Source organism: Leptodactylus fuscus, chromosome 1 (assembly GCF_031893055.1).
Source record: "Leptodactylus fuscus isolate aLepFus1 chromosome 1, aLepFus1.hap2, whole genome shotgun sequence".
NCBI lineage: Eukaryota > Metazoa > Chordata > Amphibia > Anura > Leptodactylidae > Leptodactylus > Leptodactylus fuscus.
Window position 1 is genome coordinate 153,947,691 of NC_134265.1, and position 23,993 is coordinate 153,971,683.

Genomic DNA, 23,993 nt, shown 5'->3' on the forward strand with positions numbered 1-23,993 from the left:
CATGGTGTGAGTTTCTTTTGTTTGTTTTTTTTTTTTTACCTTCCCTAGCCTCCAGGAAAAAAATTGTTTTTCCAGAACACCCCCTTTAATGTCCATTAAAGGCTGTGTTCACATTACCTCATTTTTCATCAGTCATGCAAATTGTCAACTATGCTAAAGAAAAAAGGTAAAGAATAATGCAAAGTTTATTTTCACATTAATATCAGTGAGCAAAGGATTGTACATTGATCAATCTACTCTGCTATAAATGCTATAAATATATCTTGTAATACCTTGTAATGTAGTAGTAGTAGTAGTAGTAGTAGTAGTAGTAGTAGTAGTAGTAAGATCTACTCTTGATTTAAAATACAATATTGAAAAAAATAAGTGTAAGCTGGCCTTATATCATTTTTCACATTAAAGCTGGCCTTCCGTTAATATGTGGAAATGATAGTGCACAAGCTAAAGCACTTTGCAGTATGAACATCACATGCACAGCAGGACAGGTCCCAGCGGTAACAAGCCAGGAGACGAAAATAGTGACAACTGCTGCTTTGAGCGCAGTATGTACTCCCAGCAATTGTCACCTTGCACAGCAGGAATAGCGCACAGCTAGCCAGAGAGGAAGGGTAAGATGGACTGCCTTGTTACTACAAAACTTTTTACATTTTGTAAGTCATTTTTTTAAAAAAAATTTCAGTTATATTGATTTATATATGAATTATATAAATATTGTAAGGGGGCGCCAGGTAGCAGAAAGTAATAGCGGGGGGTGCTAAAACAGGTGTGGGTGGGTTGTTTTTAAAGAATGTGCCATAGAGCCCCTATGGTTTTAGCTATAGATCTGTATAGAACAGTTATCAAAGGTAAAGGTAATGCCTTTTTTTTTTTTTTGGGGGGGGGGGGGTTTACTATATAAGAACTAAGACTATGTTCACATTTGCCTTGGTCCACTTGAAATTGCTGGTGGAACAAGTCCTACATGCACAGATTTTTCGCCCACTACTTTCAGTTTAAAAAGAACACCGGACGGACACCATTCTAGTCAATCAGGCTCTGTATGTAACGACTGTTTTAGCAGTGTGTTTTTTTAGGTCCTCGACAGACCAGAACTATGGACAGCCCATGCAAGTCTGAAACTAGTGTAAATAAATAAAATGGGAATATTGAACAAACAGGCTGTTGTTTTATTATGATTCTTCCTAGCCATGTATTCAGACACATTTTACAGCATACTACATTGGAAATTGATCTGTTTTGTAAACTGATATAGGAAAATACTGCAAAAGACTTTTTGCCAGTGTAAACTAAGTGGCATATTGAAAGGTATAACTATGCCATCTAGTGGTTAAGTGAATGCTGTCGACATCAATAAGCCGCACACTTTGTTGTGACCTTTCCTGGTAATGTCATGAAACTTTGCAATATTGTCCACTGGGTCAACTCGGCTTTTGATAGTCTTTCATGAAAATACCTTGCTCATGTTCTGAAATTTATAGGTATCGTTGATCACTTTCAGAGACCCCTCCATGCTCTCTACTGTGACTCCATCGCATACCTGAAACCTGTCCGACACCTATCCAAAATTTCTGTGGCACTCAGTAGGGCTGCATTATAACTCCTGCCTTATTTGCCCATGCGATAGAACTATCAGCGATGGCTATTCGCTCCCATCCCGATATTGGTGCGTATTGGTGATCACGAAATACAAAACTAATCTTTTTGCAGATGACATGCTTTTAAATAATCCCTTAGTTTCTCTACCAAACCTGATTAACACTCTCTCCTATTTTGCGAAAATTTTCAGGCCTTAAGCTTAATACATCTAAGGATTGGTTCACATCTGTGTTTGTATTCCATGGGGTGAAGTCTGCATGGGGATCCCCCCGAACGTAATACCAAACACAATTGCAGGCGCTGTGTAGTAAAAGTACACAGACTCCCATAGACTATAATGGGGTCCATGTGCTTGCTGCAAGATCTCCACACAGAACATGCAAACAGTAGTTCACAATCTACTTTCCTGTCCGCATAATTCGTGCGGGCAGCGCATGGCAGGCACGCGGACCCCATTATAGTCTATGGGATCCGTGTGCTTTTACTGCATAGTGCTTGCAATTGCGTTTGGTATTCCGTTCGGGGGGTTCAGATGTGAACGATGGGTAAATTGGAAATTTTCCACTGTAATGTCTCCCCAGCCACTATTAAATTGATTGCCCTAAATTTAGGCTTCCAGTCTAGAGATAAATATCTCCCATCCCTAGGCATTAATCTCTGTTACTTCTTCTTGTTACTGCCCACCCTTTCCTGAATCGGTAGAGTTCATTCGATTATGATGGTAATACTGCCTTGTACTCTCTATCTTGTCAGCTCTCTCCCAACTCCAGTGACCTCTGCCTCTTTAGCCTCCCTCTAGAAAGAAATTTTTGATTTTCTTAGTTTATAAATGGCCACATATTCGCCAGCACATTATGTATTTTCGTAAAAGGCTGGATGGATTATCAGTATCCCACCTATACAAATCCTATGTTGCCACTAGACTCTCTCAATTTAGCTACTTCCACAAGGAATCTGATTGCCCAGAGTGGGTGGCATTGAAATCAGGATTGTTAGCCCCGACCTCTCTGCAAACCTTGCTTTGTGCCCTGAGGTCTACAGCCCCTACTACTGTAGCGGCTGCCAGAGTGAACATTTACGTGTTGCAACTGTGGAGAAGAGTCCATTTCCAAAATGCTAACAAAGCCTGATCTTACCTCTAATTCCACTGTTTTTCAACTCCCTCTTGCCACCTGGCCTATCCACTGAGGTGTTTTTTTGGTGGAGACATGTCTGGTTTTACAGACTCCATGATTTCCTCTGTAACCGGCGGCTTTTCACCAAAGAGTACGTCTCTAATACATTTATAATAATTGGTATACCGAGCAACCCCTTGGTATCCCTTCCTACGGTAGTGGGAAGTTGTTGGCACCCAGCCGACTTGTTTTCCTGGAGACAACAGCAGCAGTAGTGATATCCAGCACCCCCTCGGGGAGAAACGGCTCAGGAAGAACACTTGACCAATGGATGAAAACTGCGCTACTCCAGAGATGTTGAATTGAACATGCACTTTATTGGAATTCTTTACACACGACGCGTTCAAAAAAGCATTTCAGGGAGTACCCCTTTCTCAAGTGTATAGCTAGTACACACCTTGTTCAACCTTGAACTTCCTCTCCTGTCGATCGGCATACTTCACTCCAAGGTTCACTTTGGCACCCTTGGACTTGGCCTAAAATATTGAAGATATAGGTGACTTGACAGTGCAGTGCGTTACAGAGAAGTATATACTATAAGGATACAGAGGTGAACACCAGGATGCAGCTTTGGATGTGATTGGAGTATAATACTGGATACGTGTGTACTGGCTATACACTTGAGAAAGGGGTACTCCCCGAAATGCTTTTTTGAATGCGTCGTGTGTAAAGAATTCCAATAAAGTGCATGTTCAATTCAACATCTCTGGAGTAGCGCAGTTTTCATCCATTGGTCAAGAGTTCTTCTCTAATACATTTATCCCGGCCTCTCTCAGAGGCATTTTGGACTGCCTTTTTTTACACTCCCTTACTCCACTCAATCCAGAGATCACCCCTACTAGCTTTGAGAGACTCTGTATGTTTCAAGTAGCAGAAAAGGGCTCTCTCTAAACTTGACTTGATTTTATGGGAGCAAGAGCATGATTCTATCTTGACCCCAGCCCAATGGATTGACTGTTATACTTCTAATAACAAAGCCAGTTGGCAGGTCACCTTTATGGAACCTTCTCTGAAAGTCCTACATAGGACGTATCTGGTCCCTGAGCAATTACACAGTTTTAACCCTACAGTATTACCCTTCTGCTTCAGGGGTTGCAATGCCTTAGGGGGCGTTCACACTACCGTCTGTGTCCGACAGGTAGTGTCCGCTCCTAGTGTCCGCTCAAAATCTGGCACGGACATTAGGAGCAGACACTAGCTGTGTCCGTGACACTTGTCATTTATTTAAATGGGCATCGGGTGCGTTCTTTTGCACTCCGTGCCCTTCCTTCCCTGTCTGTTCGTAAAGATGTCAGACTTCTCAAGCGGACAGAAAAACTCGACATGTAGGGTTCTTCTGTCCGCTTGAGAAGTCGGACATCTTTACATGCGGACAGGGAAGGAAGGGCACGGAGTGCAAAAGAACGCACCCGATGCCCATTTAAATAAATGACAAATGTCACGGACACAGCTAGTGTCCGCTCCTAATGTCCGTGCCAGATTTTGAGCGGACACTACCTGCCGGACACCGACGGTAGTGTGAACGCCACCTTAGGCACTACCTTTCACCTTTGGAATATCTTCTAAAATAGAAAGGATTCAAAGACCCAGAGACCCACACTTGGGAGGCAGAAAAGTACCTAGATTATCCTGCCAGATGGGATCACATTTCTCATCAACATGGTGTTGGTGGACTGACAATTTACAAAATTTTGAAAAATTTTGGGACACACTATCAGTGTGCCTACTGTCTAGCTTGCCAGCTGAAAAAGCTGGACTATTTTTCAAATATGAACATGAGGTAAAAATTGTTGCTCTTCCTCTCACAGTTATCCACATCAATGTGTCTGTGGTTTGGTGCATGCAGTAATCATTCACCATATACTGCTGCTCAAACTGACACTCCAGTATATACAGCAATGCCACTCAATGTGTGCTTCTTTTTACAGCCATAAAATAAGGGAGGTGAAGTATAAGCAATGGCTTGCCCTGATGAAGTTGGGATGGGAAATGTTCCACTGTTCCGATCCTGATCTTTTCCGGCTGGATTGAGGTTGGAGGTTATTTCCCACAATGCTTGGCTACTGGCCAATCATTGTGGGAAAAATTATAGTATCAGATATGCGAGTACTATTCGAAACTCCCGTTTCGAATAGCACGCACCCATAGGAATGAATGGATCAGGCCGGCACGCAGACTTTGCCGGCGTCCGGCCGCTTAACCCCCTGCATGCTGGCTGCGTCCATTCATTCCTATGGATTTACCACAGCCTGCCACTCTTCTGCTTCGTCCCTGTTTTACCGTATACTCAACTCTGCTACATCTGAGATGTAGCAGAGCTGAGTATACAGTAAAGCAGGGACGAAGCAGAAGAGTAGATAGTATCTATCTACTCGCGAACTTCGCTCAACTTACCTGCACAGAAGTGCTGCCGCTACCCGCTCTTCTCGCTCCTCTTCTGTTAGAGGTGCTGGGAGAAGGCAGGGCTTGTGGCTTAGGAGAATGTGGGCAGGCACTGGGAGGGGAGATGTGAGTGATGCACTCACATCTCCCCGCCCACACTTTCCTAAGCCACAACAAGCCCCGCCTACTCCCATCATCTCTAACACTAGCCTAGAGTGGTGGGGGCATGCATGGTGCTCTGAAGGCATTTCAATGAGAGAGGACTGCACCGACCAGAACGGGCAGCGGCAGCGGATCTGTGCAGGTAAGTGGACACCAGGGAGGCTAAGTAGCCAGGGGATTTTTTTTAAAATCACTACACAGCGTGGAGTCCAAAAATTGAAAAAATTTTGGACTACATGCTGTGTAGTGAATAGGATCGTTTTTAAAATCGATTATTTAAAAAAAATGCCATTGACTTGCATTGGGATCAAAATTGGGTTTGGGATTGGGTTCGAATGGAAAATTAAATTTCAAGATCGGCTCAATCCTAATCAACATAGTTCCAGATGTTTTTTTTTTTACACGTGTTGCTTATTAAATAGATGCAAGAAATGAGAAGTTAATATATAGAAATGTCACCTTATAATGTGTAGAAGGTGATTGATTAGATTTCTTACACCATAAATAAATCAGTGTCAATAGAACATTTATTTCACCTTCAGGTTGAATATTTTATGGGGAAGCTCAGAGACCCCAAAGCTCAGCTCCATTATCAAATGTCAAGTGCAACAGAATATTCACACTCTATTCATAACTCATAACCTGCCTTATGTATAATGTAAAACGTGAAATGGTCTCTTCACAGAGGAACATTAAAGTTTAAACATTGGATACAAGGGATTCAACGTAGAGACCTGCTGCTAGTTATCTTGTGCTGTTCCAGATGTCAGGAGAATGACCTTTATTTGTGTCTCGATATGAAAGATTGAAATGCTCTGACTTGGCTTTTAGCAGGAAAGATCAATAACTACTGTAGCTCCACAGTAACTGGTCACAGCTGAATGAGCTGCAGTCAGATACTATTACTGGGAGGGGGTGCTGAAATGTATCACCTTATCCACGTCATCACACACAACACACTCCCATTAGTTTGCTTTTTCTATATTCAGAATAATGTATTTCCTAGGGTAAGGGGCTGAAATATCATTGCAGCTATACAGATCTGAAGGGAAGGTTCAGGATTTTATTTTGGATAGATTATTGAGTACTTGGAGTTTTTAAAAGATGCATCAAGCTCTTACTTTTTTTTTAATGTTACTTTGACCTTAATGTATCCAGGATGGCTGCTCAGAATATGTAAAATTAGAGTCCTTCCAGTGATACTAATATCAAGCAAGTCTGAGGAGCATAGCAGTAAATTTTATAGGCAGTGTATTATGAACAATTATTCCCTATCCACAGATCCCAAGTTTGAATGGAAAGGTGGTCAGGCATATTTGCTGCTTCCCTACTCGACTTTTTGGGCCTGCTCAAGAGCTGAACACACTGAACTTGGCTATCTCCAGCAATCCCATATAATTAAGTGGAGCAACCATAGACATGTGCAACTTCTCCTCCTTTCAAACAGGCAAGGGGGGACTCAGGACTCATACTTTCATGACTGGTGGGGGTCCCAGAGGACACACTGTGGAAAAGTGTACAGAATTAACAGGCCCAGCTTCAACATCTATGGGTAAATGTTCCCCTGGATAACATATGGAACCTGCATGCCTCCATGTCCAAGCGAATCTCATCTCGTATCCAGGCTAGAGGCTCCCCAACAGGGTACAGGAGCCTCCTCTAATATTGTAATAACTTATATATGTTACCGGCAATGTATGAAATCCGGCATTGTATAGAATGCCTAAATCTAGCCGGCAATGCATGAAACGATTCGTCATTTCACACATTGCCTAGGCATTCTATACAATGCCAAATGAGAAAGTGGCAAAGTATGAAATAATAGGTGACTTTATCGTTTTGCTTCTTCAGCTCCTCTGCAAGGCACTACTAGCAGCAGCAGCATCATCATTATCTCCGATGATCGCGCACGGCGCTTCTAGCATGAAGCCACGCACGCGCGATACGACGGTCTCTCTCTGCCGTTGCCTTAGGCTTGCACTTAGTTCAGCATCTACGATGATCACGCATGCTTCGCTTCTAGCATGAATATGACGGTCTTCTCTGCCGTTGTCTCAGGCGTTTGAAATTAGACTTAGTTCGGTTTTGTTCGTGAATGAATGTCCATGAAAATGTGGGAAGAGGAGGAGGAGCAAGCTGGAGTGTTGGAGAAGGACATGAAACAACAATTCAACGAGGAACTGATTAAAATTTGAGGGAATGCTGCCAAAAACAGTATTTGCTTAAGCCAAACTACTTACCAGAAGTTAATCAATGATGTCCAAAAAGCCAAAATTACTATTAAGAAGGAACCCAGGGACTATTGGTTGCTGAATCGCTATGATGTGATGATTGTAGAAAACAAAAGTAAACTCATTTATCCTGTTAAAGAAGGCGTCAGTACTATCCAGCATTATGTCACGGACTCCAAGTTATTTTTTTCACGCATTTCATGGAGCTTTTTCATACTATGCCTAAACAGCATTTGGCATTCTATACAATGCCTAGGTATTTTATACAATGCATTTGCAAAATATGTAACGATTCTCCCATTTCATACATTGCCTAGAAACGCCGGGCATTCTATAGAATGCCTGCTTTTCATACATTGCCTGTAACATATATATCAAGAAGCTAGCAAGCAAGGAGGTGGCACTCCTATAATTGCCAAACTGTAGCTTGAGACGTATAGAGGAAAATATACATAGCGTGGTCGGATACAAGCCAGCGCCAATATTCGGGTGGTGCTCAGCTACCCAGAAAAATAGCATGTGAAACATAGACAAAAATAGAAAAAAGTGGGGGCACACACCCTAGGCGTTATAAAAATCTTTCAAGGTTTATTACATATTCGGTAAAACCAACACAGCGAAAGAGAGGTATGCCAGCAGTAGTAGCAACGATCTTTTTGCCCCTCCCAGGTGCTTTTTCAAGCTTGTTGTTTCATGAATGACAGGAACGATGTAAATTATACATAAGCACAATAAAATGAATAGGTCTTTTAACTTGTAGATTCTTAGCCAACTGCATGATGTATGGGAAATCAGTGGATAAATATCATGTAAGAGGAAAACCCCTAGAGCAGTGGTTCTTAACCTTGTTTGAGGTACCGAACCCACCAGTTTCATATGCACATTCACCGAACCCTTCTTTAGTGATAAATCAAATAAGATTTTTTTCAAAATTCAAGACATAGGTACAGTGGAGCAAAAAAGTATTTAGTCAGTCACCAATAGTGCAAGTTCCATCGCTTAAAAAGATGAGAGGCGTCTGTAATTTACATCATAGGTAGACCTCAACTATGAGAAACAAAATGAGAAAACAAATCCAGAAAATCACATTGTCTGATTTTGTAAGAATTTATTTTCAAATTATGGTGGAAAATAAGTATTTGGTCAGTAACAAAATTTCATCTCAATACTTTGTTATATATCCTTTGTTGGCAATGACAGAGGTCAAACGTTTTCTGTAAGTCTTCACAAGGTTGGCACACACTGTTGTTGGTATGTTGGCCCATTCCTCCATGCAGATCTCCTCTAGAGCAGTGATGTTTTGGGGCTGTCGCTTGGCAACACGGACTTTCAACTCCCTCCAAAGGTTTTCTATAGGGTTGAGATCTGGAGACTGGCTAGGCCACTCCAGGACCTTGAAATGCTTCTTACAAAGCCACTCCTTCGTTGCCCTGGCGGTGTGCTTTGGATCATTGTCATGTTGAAAGACCCAGTCACGTTTCATCTTCAATGCCCTTGCTGATGGAAGGAGGTTTGCACTCAAAATCTCACGATACATGGCCCCATTCATTCTTTCATGTACCCGGATCAGTCGTCCTGGCCCCTTTGCAGAGAAACAGCCCCAAAGCATGATGTTTCCACCCCCATGCTTTACAGTAGGTATGGTGTTTGATGGATGCAACTCAGTATTCTTTTTCCTCCAAACACGAAAAGTTGTGTTTCTACCAAACAGTTCCAGTTTGGTTTCATCAGACCATAGGACATTCTCCCAATACTCTTGTGGATCATCCAAATGCTCTCTAGCAAACTTCAGACGGGCCCGGACATGTACTGGCTTAAGCAGTGGGACACGTCTGGCACTGCAGGATCTGAGTCCCTGGCGGCGTAGTGTGTTACTGATGGTAGGCTTTGTTACATTGGTCCCAGCTCTCTGCAGTTCATTCACTAGGTCCCCCCGCGTGGTTCTGGGATTTTTGCTCACCGTTCTTGTGATCATTTTGACCCCACGGGGTGAGATTTTGCGTGGAGCCCCAGATCGAGGGAGATTATCAGTGGTCTTGTATGTCTTCCATTTTCTAATTATTGCTCCCACAGTTGATTTCTTCAATCCAAGCTGGTTGCCTATTGCAGATTCAGTCTTCCCAGCCTGGTGCAGGGCTACAATTTTGTTTCTGGTGTCCTTTGACAGCTCTTTGGTCTTCACCATAGTGGAGTTTGGAGTCTGACTGTTTGAGGGTGTGCACAGGTGTCTTTTTATACTGATAAGTTTAAACAGGTGCCATTACTACAGGTAATGAGTGGAGGAAAGAGGAGACTCTTAAAGAAGAAGTTACAGGTCTGTGAGAGCCAGAAATCTTGATTGTTTGTAGGTGACCAAATACTTATTTTCCACCATAATTTGCAAATAAATTCTTACAAAATCAGACAAAGTGATTTTCTGGATTTGTTTTCTCATTTTGTCTCTCATAGTTGAGGTCTACCTATGATGTAAATTACAGACGCCTCTCATCTTTTTAAGTGGTGGAACTTGCACTATTGGTGACTGACTAAATACTTTTTTGCCCCACTGTATATGTTTTTTTACTGGTACACAAGATGAACCGTGCATATGGCCTAGGGTTCGATCGAACCCTGGTTAAGAACCTCTTCTCTATAGGAAGGCAACATATGTAAAAACTATGTAGTACTTTTTTTTCAGTTTTTTTTTTTTTTTTTTATAATTAGTCTCTTGATTGTTTTCTCTCTGTTCAGCATTATATATATATATATATATATATATATATATATATATATATATATATATAAAGCCTCCATGTACTGTATACCGGAGAGATAAGGCAGCATACAAAAGTCAAGGATAAAAAGTGCACTGGGAGTCCATTTATTTTATTACAATGCTACATATATCACAATTTCTTGGCAAAGAATACCCCTGAGGCTGCTATAAATTATATATAATTATGCATATTACCATACTGCAGGATATTTTACAATCAGACTGTCCACACTTGCACATGCTCTGTAAATACCAAAAAACTTCAGAAACCTGATAGATCTTTGGTTTTGGCCAAAAAAACATTCAGATTATTCAGCAAGAGCTACATATAGGGACTGCGTATCTGACAAGTTCAAGGAGCAGTTGCATGCCCTATTCTTTGGAGGCAATGGGATATCACTTGTTTCTCCATTGGATTACTTGTTTATCACAGTATAGTCTCACGCACAACTCCAATGAGACTGTGGGGCCTTTCTCTGGCAGTCCTTTGGCTTCTTATGCTATTGTCTCTCTGGGTCTGTGTAGTGCAAAAAGTGCTTACATCTCCACAGCTGTCCAAATGTAGAACACCTGGCTGCCTTCTGCTTGGTTGTCTTCGGGTTGCAGACATGATCGGGTGGCTTGGCCCCATTACCTTCACATTTGTAGATAAAAATAAAATATAGTCATGAATAAAACAATCACAGACCTTTAGATTTCTATATATAAATACTTGAATATCACAAAATTCTCCACCTTTTAATACCATATCATTTTTAGGTTCACAGTACTGTGATATATATATATATATATATATATATATATATTTTTTTTTTTATAGTGGTTAGAACTTAGTTTTTCTGAAGTGAACCTCCAAATGCTGTTTATAGATCTTAATATAAGGAGTTTTTATCTATTTAATAGAAGTATAACCAGTGGCCAATTCAACAATCCTTTTGAGAAATTTTCTCCTCCAATCTCCTCCTTGTACTGGTTTGACTACTTGCTCAAGGACAATGAATTGAAAAGATGTTAAATTTTCCCTGTGGCAAGTGAAAAAATGTTTGGAGTCCCCTGATGATCTTAGTAAGCTCTCGCCCTTGCTATGTGAGATATCTTCAGATATGCCAGATTTGATGGTTAATGTAAAGTTATATAAACGGGATGAGCACTTGAACACATTGTGCAGGGAAGTATTGTCTTGCGTTGTCAATAACACATTCATTTATCTATTTGATTATTCATTTTTATTAAATTCAGATATAATTAGAATTTAGCTAATTTCGCTGTCTCTTTGTGTCCATTTAGCATGCAGATTACATTGTATTTCATCTTTGCCACTTTTTTCAGTCCAAGTTGGTGGGGACATATTATTGGCCCAAAGCCGTCTTGTGATTTGTGTCACGTGGCTGCTCTGGTCAGTACCTTTGGCCATGTTCTTTTGTACTTACAGCGAACAAGATATTTCCTGAGATTGTGAGTCCCTTGTTTTTTGTGCACTTTTCACTTTTCGCTATGACCTAACAAGTATGGAATTATTTTGGGGCTTTTTGTGCTGCGTATGGAACCCTGTAGCGTAGGATTTCCTCTGAAGTTAGATATATAATCCAAGTATTACCCTGACATGATAAGCATTCCTTAATAGTTTTATTGTCATTTCACAAGATGATGACACATTTGTTTATAGATTAGATGAGAATAAGAGGTTTTGACTATTACACATTCTTTTTTCAACATGCATGCTTAGGTGTGCTGCTGTCATATTTGTTATAATGTGAATTCTTACTCATCATATACAGTACATTGTGTATGCTGAAATTGCTATGTTGCCATTACTTTTGTAATATATATCTCTAATAACTTTTAGACATTAATGATAATAATAATAATAATTACCGTATTTTTCGGACTATAACACGCACTTTTTTTCCCCAAAATTTTGGGGGAAAAGAAGGGTGCGTCTTATAGTCTGAAGGTGGCGCCTGGCATCCGCTGTAATAGAGATGCGGAAGCCGGCAAGTGATAGACGCCATTACAGGTGCTGGGGCCTGAGACATCGCTGCGCTCCTCTGCCCTGCTCCTCCGTGCCCCCGCCGCTGGCTTCATGCAGGGCAGAGGATCGTAGCGATGTCTCAGGCCCCGGCGTCTATCCCTCCCCGGCATCCGCCTCTCTAGTACAGCGGATGCCGGGTCAGTATCCGTGGCCCCTTCTCCCCCGGGGCCGGTCCCCACCGGCCCCGTACCTGTAAAGTTGCAGGCCAGCTCCTGCGCGGCGATATCGCAGGAGCCGACCTGTTCGGGTGACAGCAGGGAGCCTAATGAGGCTCCCCGGCCTGTCACGGCTGTATTAGTATTGCGGCTGGTCTCTATGACCAGCCGTAATACTAATAGACAGAATGTCCCATAGACGGCAATACAGTTGTATTGACGTCTATGGGACTTGCGATCAAGTGACCGCAGGTTCAAGCCCCCGGGGGGGAATAAAATAGTAAAAAAAAAAAAAGCTTTAAAAATATGAAATAAATAAAAGTTCTAAATCACCTCCTGTTTTTTTTTTCAATACAAGGTGATCTAAGCAATAGATATCCCCCAAAATGGTATAACTAAAAATTACAGCTGGCCCCGCAAAAAAAACGCTCTATGCATCCCCGTACAGCTGCAGGGTCACCTGTCAATGTGGCCTTGCAGCTGTTGCAAAACTACAACTCCCATATATTAAATATTTTACCAGTTTTTGCTTCAAAATTTTTTTTCCCTATTTTCCTCCTCTAAAACCTAGGTGCGTCTTATAGTCCAGTGCGTCTTATAGTCCGAAAAATACGGTAATAACAATACATTTTATTTATATAAACTTATTCTATGAAATGTTTCATCAAGTCTATGTCAGGCATTCTAATAGTTGAACCAGACTCAACTCTTTCAAATGAGATTTCCCTGAACAAAAGCTTCAACAGTATTTTTTTCACATGTATAGTGTATTGGTATAAAGAGCTATACCATATATCTTTATGCTAGGACATTACACATATAAAAAGAAATATACTCTTTCAAAACTTATAGACAGAGAAAAACTTGAGAACAATTAAAGCTAACATAATATACAGAAGACAACAAGACACAATGGTGAGTCATTGGAAAAACATTGTCCAATGATTTTGTTGTCTTCTGTAATAAGATATGACACTGCAGGAGTTTAACCAATTGCAGACGTTCAGATTAACTCTGATACATCCATAAGAATAAATTTACTGAATATTATATAACTTATAGTGTAATTGTTTATTTTATTTTAACTGGTAACAATCTAGGGTCTGATATTATGTTGGGTCTTAACAGGCTTGGACTGAATTCCCCAGTGGGCCCCTGAGCAAGGTTACTGGTTGCATGTAGCTGTAAATTTTCCAGTGACCGTAGACACCACAGTCCAACACTAGGTCCTAATATATTTAGTTGTGCCCTTTTATAAAGGCCATGCCTGTGCCATACAGAGAACAAATCCAGAAGCAGAGGCCGATCCTCATAATTTAACATGACCACTACACAGAGAACTAATGCTGACTACTGTAATGTGATTATGCCAAAAAAAAAAAAAAAGTATCATGAATGCCCTAAATAAGCTGCCTTCTTTAAAGGGAGTCTGTCATTAGAACCCAGCATATCAACCCAGAAATATACAGGTTAGTGTAACCTGATTCAATTTTGATCAATGGTGATTTCCCCTTGTGAACTGGTGCTTCCATCGCTGAGACATTGCTGTTTTGGTAAATACAAAAATTAAGTTTTGGACCAATGAGGGCATTGTTGTTGTTCCAAAACTGTAAGCGACAATGCACACATTGCTCCAAAGAGTTTATTTGCATATTGTAAGCCGATGGCTGGTCAGGTAATGGAGGGGGTGTACATCTCACCCAGACTACTAAGGAGTGTTTGTTCTCAGCAGACAGCTTTTGTCTGCTGAGCATTTTGGTAAATGCTCAGTACTGGGCTGGATTTTTAGGAATGGCGGGTAGGATTGGTAGTGGGACCTGTTATTCCACCCCCCTCCAGTCCATACTTTGGGGATGTTCCGGCAGCGACTCAGCTGTAGAGAGTCTCCTCGTCAAGGAGGCTTAAGAAGTCAGCTCCAGCAGCAACACTTGGGCAGAGCTTGGTTGGAGAGCTGACAGAGGTGTCATATTTTTGGGAGCTGGGTCCTGAATGATTCTATTGGTTTTGGATTTCTGTTATTCTAGGTAAGGTAACCTATTCTATGTTTAGTTAGAGCCTAGCCAGACAGGGATTTATTTTTGTATTGTTTCCTTTTGTTGCTGCACTGCCTTTTTGAGTGAAAATAAACTCTACCTTTGTTTTGGACTAAAGAATCTGGACTTTTGTGTCTATGCCACCCCACCTAGCAACCCCAGACCCTGACAATATTGACTAAACCAACAATATCTCATCAACCGAGGCAGAAATTCACAAGGAGAAAATAAAGTTACATTAACTTGACCCTATCTTATATTTCTTAGGAGTTCAGTTGATATGCTTGTTTTTGGTGACAGACTCCCTTTAAGGCTATGTACATGTTTGACAAGATAAAAAATAGATTTTTCCATATATTACAGTATAACTCAGTATGACCACTACAGCTCTCACCACAGCTTCCTTCCTTCTTCATCCCTGAGTGATCTCTTCTTCCAAATACAGATATGGTGACGTGACACATGGGTATGTAACACATATTTTCTATTTCTGATGCACACTGTACTGCTCCACCTGCAGATTCTGCCATGAGTTCCCTTCTTGTCCTCCTATACTGTACACGGATACTGCCTTTGTGTGATCTCACCCTTCCCCTATCAGATTCTGCAATGGTTTCTCTTCTGTCACTAAACAACCTGTGTGATCATTTGCTTTGCAGAGCCTGGATCCCATCCTCCCTCTCTAATAGTTTGCTTTTCCATATTCAACCCCCTCCCTGATCCTATCTCTGGCACTGAGAAAAGAGTGAAGACATTAAGTCAGCCCAAATCAACAGAGGCCAGAAACTTTTGTTAGTTGTGGGAAATATGCGCTGTGGACATGCTGCGATTTCCAAAACCATTACGGAAACACCAGCGTTCTCCCTATAGGTACAGTATAATTGAAGCAGAAAGTCCGCAGAGGTTTCCTTTCTGTGAAAAGCGCGGTGGGAAACACCACAATGCGTTGCTGCCTCAGTTTTTCCCGCAGTGCATTTTGCTGCTGGATGCTATGGGGGCCTTAGACTAAAGAAATTTTTTGAGAACACAAGAAGTTATTGAGTAGGATGATTTTTCTTTATCAAAGGGGCGCACAGTGACCATCCTGAGCTAAAGATTGACTAAGCAAACATTTTTAGGCATTTTATATACACACTATATTGAGAAAAGAATTGTGATTCTCTGCGTAATAACTGACGTGAGGTGTTTTATTCCGTCCCATTGTACAGATGTATAAAACCCAGCACCTAGCCCTGTTGTCTGCCTTTACATATCTTTGTGAAATAATAGGAACTTCTGAAGAGCTCCGTGAATTTCAGCGTGATACTGTATAATAGGATGGTACCACAGCAACAAGCCATCATGAAATTTCTTCCCTCTTAGATATTCCAGGATCAGCTATGAATGGTATTATATAATATTATGGAACCACAGCAACCCTGAAATGGCAGACCACATAAAGATACAGAGCATTTGCTGGAGGCTTTGCTGCATAAAAGTTAATAAACGCTGCACTGACTCAATAATTGCAGAATTCTAACCTATGGCACTATATAGGTTATCTGCTTTAAAAATAAGATAACAGCAGTTGTGAATACTGTAATCTATGTCTCAGACTTGGATAGGGCTCAGGCTGCAGCACTCACAACTGCTGTCTTTAAAGCGTTGCGAATAAGTACGGAATGGAGTGGTGTAGCGCACACTGCCACTGACTCAGGAGCAATGGAAACGTAGTCTGTGGAATGAAGAATCACACTTCTGCAAAAAACTCTATCTGAACATACCCTTAGGTTGTGTTTGTGTTCTGTGTGCCACGGACTCAGCCCAGTGATATTGACAATAGAGTCCTGACCGTACCCAGCAGCGCTCCTCTCCCTCTGCCCCTGGGGACAGACGCAGCCAAGGCCCAAGCCCGGGGAATGTGACCCCCTTTTTGTCAGGGATTTTCGAGGTGATTGTGAACGGAGGAGGATTATCCTAGGCTCGCAGGAACAAGCTGCTGCTGGGGAAAGCGCTGAGGACTGAGGCCTAGGCTGAGAGCAAAGCAACCCATAGGGAAGGGAGGGAGGGAGAGCCCTCTGTGCCAGCAACATCGGTTACCAGGAAACCCACTGAAAATTCTCTAATCCCTATTAGAGCTCCAAGGAATATTTCCCCAACACCAACCACTCCTCCATCAGTGGATAAAATAGAGATTTTCACGGACGTCCGTCAGAAATGCCAGGCAGAAGAGATCACAGAGCTCTTCACAGTATTGGTTTCAGTGCAAGCGTATGGAGTTAACGCCTCTGCCTCTGCTTAAAGACGTCGCAACCACAGAGCAGCCTGAACTGTTCCCCAAGAAACTTTAGCGGTGCTGTGTCATTTTTGATTTCAGATACACTGTCTACTCCAATGTGGCTTTAGTTAAAAACATGTTTGAGCAATGAAAGACTCCCTTCAATGCCTATAGGTGTAAAATAGAATGTCATAAAAGCTCCTGCACATTTATAAATATAATATAACAAAGATTTAATTAACCTGTTCAAGGAAGTTGGCACTTAAAATGGCTTCATCCATATGTTCTTCATCTGATTTTAAAACTGTTTTGATGCTTTCTACCAGTTCGCGGACATCTTCTGACATGTGACAAGATGGCTCCTCTAAAAACCTGGTCACCAGTAGTTTAGTGTCCATATATGACTTGTAATCGACTAAAGACCTAGGTCTTGCTCGAACAGCTTTTGCTCTCAATGCTCGTCTTAAGGTGACAGTTGTCACTGGTGGTCTTAGCTCTGTTTGAGTAGCGGCTTCACAGCTTGGAACTGCGCCTACATAAAAAAAAAAGTAAAAAAAGACAAAAGAACATGGTGTACAGTATATATAACCTTAACTCTTATCAGTTATAGAATTTCAATAAAAAATATATATCATAAGCTACACATTTAAAGGAGTTGTCTCACGATTAAATGTTACACTCCTGTTGGATCATGTAAAACATAACCATTTCTTAATTCATTATACAGATATTGAGATATTATAAATTTGGCATGGCACTCAATGTTTTTTTTTTTAATTTTATTTATTCATTTACTTCATACATGCAGTAGTGGTGAAAAGAAGCCATTTTTAGTATGCTGGCTCCAGTATGTTGATCCACCTGTCCTGGACACAGGTGGAGTGTCTTGGAGATAAAAGAACACCAGGGGATGGTATAACAATTATATAACAATATCTAGAAATACTGCAAATTCAACCTGAAAAAAATAATGCTTTGTGTGATCCAACAGGGAAATTTGATCATATTTAATAAGAATAATCCCTTTAACTCTTAACACCGATCATCACACTCGTATGGCAGATGTGCATTCCAACTATACTGTGTGGTCTATACTGAAGCCATACTATATGTTAGATGTATTACAGCTAATACCCATGAAATGTGGCCATTTAACATCTTAGATGCCACAGTCGGTAGCGACTGCAGCATCTAAGAGGTTATAAAGAACATCATAAAGGAGCACTGTTTGTTTCTCATGCAAGTGAAGGCGCTCAGTCATGCTATGCTTTCAGTTTTTGTGCACCCAGCCACAGTACAGAAAAGTCATAATACAGGTCTCCAAGGGAGAATGGACATCCACTTAATCTGACAAGTCTAAGATGCTTCCAGTGTTACCTCTTGGGGGAAGATCATGGATGACTGGGTCACTGTGTGACCTCTTTCGATGGGGATTATTGGTTATATCAACTTCTGAATTTTGTTGTACACTGGATGAAGGTACAGGTATGTCTTCTGCATTACAAAAGGCAGCAACTTCTGCAGATAAAAACAGACCAGCTTACTTTTCTATGAGCAATGAATAGCTAAAAATAATTTATACAAATTCATTACAATAAATTTAGCAGCAACTTAGTTTACACGTGAAATATTTCAGTATCTGTAGTCACTACTTACCCGTAAATGGATTTTATATTGCTTTGCTGTGAAAACCAGTTATATTTCAACATCAGTTTGCACACCTCACATTTTTTTTTAATTCTGTTATTGATTTACTTGATAACATTTAGGTTAAAGGGGTTTTCCCATTTCCCTGTTTCAGCAGCTTTGTCTGCTGTCTCTTCTTCTCACTTTCTATACCCCCCTCCCCCAGCTTGCTGAACAGGACACCATGAAGTATCACAATATTTAAGATTACTAGAAATCTAGCGGAGCTGTAGAGAACTGTGAGCTATCACACAGGTCTGGTGTTAAGGAAATGCTGTGTAAACAATGGGAGGAATAATTTCACATAGCAGGAAAACAAAGCAGCATTGCAAAAGCAATATATTTAGGAAAAGTCTTCAATTTACATAAGCTACCAGTATAGATAGGATCCTTTAAGGCCGGGCCCCACTGGCCGGAAACGCTGCGATTTGGCTGTGCCGGAAACGCCGCGGTAAAAATTGTGCCATTTTACAATACTTGCAAAGTGGATGGGAGTCATGTGAATCCCATGCCTACTTTGCGGAAAAAAATCGCAGTGCAGACATGCTGCAATTTCCGAAACTGTTGTGGTTTTGAAAATCGCAGCATGTCAATTATATCAACGGAAACGCCGGCGACTTTCCTATAGATATAATTGTAACAAAAAGTTTGCGAAGGAAAACCTTGTGAACTTTCTGTTGAAAGTGCTGCGGGAAGAACCACAATGTGCTCACGCCGCGGCTCTTCCCGCAGCGCTTTAGCGCTGCATTTCCACCCAGTGGGGCCTTAGCCCAAGGCCCCACGTTGTGGAAAAAATGCTGCGTTTTAAAATACCAGATAAATTAATGAGAATTAGGTTTATTTCATCCACACATTTCATAAAAAAACAGCTGCAGAAAGGCTGCATGTTCTAAAATGTCAATGCAAGCAATTGCCCTATAGATTTAATAAGGAAAGAAAAGCTGCAGAGAAAAATAAAATGAAAACGCTGTAGAAAAAAAACCGATCCATTTTGGTGCGTTTTTTCTGCTGTGTTTTGCTACATAGGGCTTTAGCTTTACTGGAATTTCCAAGGATAGCAGACAGAGTACACAATAGAGTACACAAGTCACATGTGAACCAAGCAAAGCAGTCTGTAATAAACATAATTACAAACCAAGTTCAAAGCTATATAGAGAAGACAACAACAGAAGTAAAACATTGCTAGAGCTACAGACCGGATGGGCGGGGTGTAACTAGCAAACATTGGGCCCATAGCAAACTTTTAACTTGGGCCCTCCTTCCCCACAACATAGCGCCCCTTTCCTGGCCTTCACATGTTATAACACCCCATTTACACACACTATAATGTCCCAAAGTGGCCTCCAGACAGTGTAATATCCCATAGTGGCCCCTTCCACACAGTATAATGTCCCACAGCAGCCCCTCCACACAGTATAGTGACCCACAGCGGTCCCTCCACACAGTATAATGTCCCATAGCAGCCCCTCGACACAGTATAATGTCCCATAGAGGCCCCTCTACACAGTATAATGTCCCATAGCAGCCCCTCCACACAGTATAATATCCCATTTTGGCCCCTCTACACAGTATAATGTCCCATAGCAGCCCCTCCACACAGTATAATGTCCCATAGCAGCCCCTCCACACAGTATAATATCCCATTTTGGCCCCTCTACACAGTATAATGTCCCATAGCAGTCCCTCCACACAGTATAATGTCCATAGAGGCCCCTCTACACAGTATAATGTCCCACAGTGACCTTTCCACACAGTATTATGTCCTATAGTGGTCCTTGCAGTGTTTGTTACAAATATTGCAAACATTTCGGGTTCGGTAGAATCTGAAATTTTTGGTGTACACCACCCAAAAACTATTATTATACTCTGGGGTATGATCGAAAGCCCAGTGGAGATGACAAACGTAAAAACCAGTGTTACTTACCTCTCCTGGACTCTGATATGACTACTCTTTAATGATCAATGAGAAGAAAGGACACACGGCGAGCAGAACACCGCGTAATACAGTAACGGAAAGTGAGAGATAATATTAGAACCAAATGATGGTCTCTCACCTTCAGTTGTTGTGAAATAGTCACAACAACTAATGTAGTTTGAAATTACAATCCGTATTACAGGTGGCAGCGGAACTATACCACGTCACAAGGTCAGGGAGTGCAGAAAGCCAGACTGGAACCGCTAGAGCATATGGATTGCACACGCACACAGAAGGAATTGAGTCCACAGATGAATCAATGGTGAATAAAAACTTATCTTTTTTCATTTACAGCACACAAGCACAACGTGTTTCGGAAGTAGAACTATCCCGTTTTCATGTGCATATGAGTGAACAATAAGGATCAATACAGAGCTCTCCAGACGATGCTCCTGCTCACAGCCACCTCTGTTTCCCTTTCTTCCTCCTTGTGTATCACAGATCATTTTTCAACACAAGGGGCCATTTGGAGGAAGGTGAAGAGGAGGCAGCCGTGAGCAGGAATTAGGATCAGTAAATAAATAGGGCCCGTTACCTGCAGGGGTTACTCAAGTAGTCCTATTAGAAAAAAAAAAAAATTAGGGTCGCGGGCCCCGTACCAGCCGCTATGACTACTACGGCGTAGTTACGCTACTGAGGATGGACTAAACTTCCCTATTAGCAATCCAATTAAGATCAAGGGATAAAATTAGAGACTAAAAGTTAAATATATAGCTATTATAGATAAAACATTTAAGCCAAATACAGTACTATAGGCCCAAACCCAAAGCATTAATGGCAACATTTTGGGAAGATCTTTCCCGTCATAATAAAGATGAGTTAGCTGGAAGAGACCTACCAACTTCCCTGGATACCTTCATTTCCTTGGCCACTTACATTGACCTTTAGTTCAGAATATGTTGCAGGGAATCTGCCTGGGAAAGGAGTGTTCCAAGACTTGCTCCTTCTTCCAGAGGCCTCACAAGACTCCTGCTGCTTCATCAGCAGAAGAACCAATTCAAGTGGAGCGAGTCAAACTTTCTGATCCAGAACATCAGACAGACATATGAACATTTTGTGCCTCTATTGCAGCAGTGACGCTCATTTTCTACAAAAATGCCGGGAAACAATAGGTTGCAGAGACAATGCTAGGTGGAATTGAGCACTCTCCCAAATGCTGGATACCTTTGACCCTGGTCAACAGCAAAAACTGCATCTATGTTGTGCTCATATATATTCAATGTTTTCAGACCATGGATTGACAATGTATTCAGACCATGGATTTATCCTGGACCACATGTATTTTATGGGTGTTGTGAATTCATATTGTGAACTATATGTTTTTCAGTATTATTGGATCTAATAAAGATGGTTTGTATGTACTGTGTTTCCCTGAAAATAAGACAGTGTCTTAAATTAATTTTTGCTCCTAAAGACGCGCTAGGTCTTTTTTTCAGGGGATGTCTTATTTTTCATGAATTCACATTTATTGTTAAACGAAAAAAAGGGGTAGCTGCTGCCGCCGCTGTCTCTGTTGCACCTGCTGCTCTGGGATGAACTAGGAGAGGCCCACTGCTTCCACCATTGTCAATACCGATACAGTAGGGAAAGCGGTGGCGGCAGTGGGCCTCTCCTATTTCATCGTAGAGCAGCAGAGACAATGGATGCAGAAGAGTGGCAGCAGGCTCTCCTGTGCAGACACGGAACATCATATGCGGCGGGGGTGGGCCTCTTCCAACTCACCCATGCACAACGGTCCCTGGAGGAAGCAGTGGCAGGAATGCTCCTCTTTACATGTGCTTTGCACAGCAAACACAACGCAAGAAATGTTTTATTTGATTTACTTCTGTTTTATTTTTTGGTGTTAATTGGAAAATGTAATAAAACAAACAAAAATAATACTCACCTGAATCCCTTGTCTATTCAGATTCACTCGTCATTGTGTAAAGTACATTCTAGCAGCAATGTCAAGACTGGCCACAGCAGTAATACCAGTAAGTACTGCATGTGACTTATAATGCCAATGAGTGGCTTCAGGTGTCTCAAGGAATAGCATAAGCAGTGCTAGAATGTAAAGAAGTACTGACAAAGGACCAGAAGAGCACCAAAGTATGGATCAGCAGCAATTTAACAGGTACTTCTGGACAACCCCTTTAATAAAATACTAGGATAGAAAAGGTGACAAACACACAAACACAAATAAGAAAACAAGAATAAAAAAGAAAAAGACAAATACTAGATTGCCTCGTGGCCTTTTTCTACCTTCACTATTCTTTGCATATTTCTACCCACCTGATGTGCTCGGCATTCTGGGCAGTGCCATGGTTGCTTCTGGCGCACTGCTTGTGGCTTCCAAATTTGTTTCCTTTAAATAATATTGAGAAATTGTGTGTTAAAAGAATACATCTAATGATAAAAGCAATTATATTAGCAAGTTAAAGAAGAAAGATACTGTCTATGCTAATAGCAATAAAGGGGTTAACATCCTACTATTAAAAGAAAAGAAAACAGCTGCAAATTGTATAAACCAGTGATTCGAGCCATTGGGCCAGTAGTATACCATGTGACCACCGCAGCAACTGATTGGCAGTTGTGGTCACGTGTTGGCCAATTGTAAGCAAAGACTGGATGGACAGCAGCAGCAACACTGCTGGATCGGCGGGAGAAACAATAGGTGGTTATTTATTTATTTTATACAATTTGCAGCACTTTTTATTTTTCATGTTGTACCACAGCATTTGACCATTGATGTTCCTCAGTATATCTAATAAGAATATAATACATTTTGCCTAATACTTATCAACTTTATATTTAAAAAAGTGACAGGTACATACAGTGTAAACTTACATAAGTATAAAATAACATGACTTATTTTATAGATGATGTTAACTCACGTCTGTAATGTGTTCAGATAACACTGTAAGCTAAAATAGATGTTTGGCCAAGTGTCCACACTATGGAGGACAGATAGGGGTCTACTGAGAGACAAAGATTAGACATTGGTAGAACATCAGTAAATATTAAAGGGAATGTCATCAGAATCCAGTATATCAACATAGCCCCACAGATAGTTCAAGTGAGGGCCACCTGAATCCAATAGTGTATTTCCCTTGTGAATCAGTGACTCCATTGTTGGGATATTGCTATTTTTGTTAACATGTTCATGAACTTCTTGGAGCAATGAGGGGATCACTATTGCTTCAAAGAGGTATGCAGCAATGCCCCAATTGTTCCAAAGAGCTGATTTGCAAATTAAATAAAAAAAAACAAACAACCCAGCAATATCTCAGCAATGGAGACAAAGATTCACAAGAGGAAAACTGCACTTGATTTAGGTAACCCTAACTATTTGCTAAATTGATATCTAATTTTGGTGACAGACTTCCTTTAATTCTTATTTCTAATAACTATAGTTACCTCTAGTGAATGACTTTCTCTAACCACAGATTCATATGGTGGAGGAGGATCCACAGGGCAGAACACTTCAACCCCTTTGAATCTGGAGCCATAAATGTGTGGAAGGGGAATCACCTCATTACCAACCATTCTAAAAGAGAAGACATAGAAGTAAATTA

At 41.1% G+C, this 23,993-nt stretch overlaps 2 protein-coding genes across 2 annotated transcripts in view; one reads left to right on the forward strand and one right to left on the reverse strand.

Moving 5' to 3' along the window:
• Nucleotides 1-23,993, forward strand: part of APBA1 (amyloid beta precursor protein binding family A member 1) — a 567,069-nt gene that overhangs the window by 150,943 nt on the left and 392,133 nt on the right. The gene's annotated exons all lie outside the window — the stretch shown is intronic.
• Nucleotides 10,301-23,993, reverse strand: part of ENTREP1 (endosomal transmembrane epsin interactor 1) — a 51,158-nt gene continuing 37,465 nt past the window's right edge. Inside the window, exons 7-11 of the mRNA XM_075278328.1 lie at nucleotides 23,836-23,965; nucleotides 22,711-22,783; nucleotides 18,156-18,296; nucleotides 17,021-17,310; nucleotides 10,301-10,935 (exon numbers count right to left, since the gene is read on the reverse strand). Of these exons, the coding sequence (XP_075134429.1) occupies nucleotides 10,729-10,935; nucleotides 17,021-17,310; nucleotides 18,156-18,296; nucleotides 22,711-22,783; nucleotides 23,836-23,965 (841 nt within the window). The 3' untranslated portion in view covers nucleotides 10,301-10,728. The remainder of the gene's footprint in view (nucleotides 10,936-17,020; nucleotides 17,311-18,155; nucleotides 18,297-22,710; nucleotides 22,784-23,835; nucleotides 23,966-23,993) is intronic.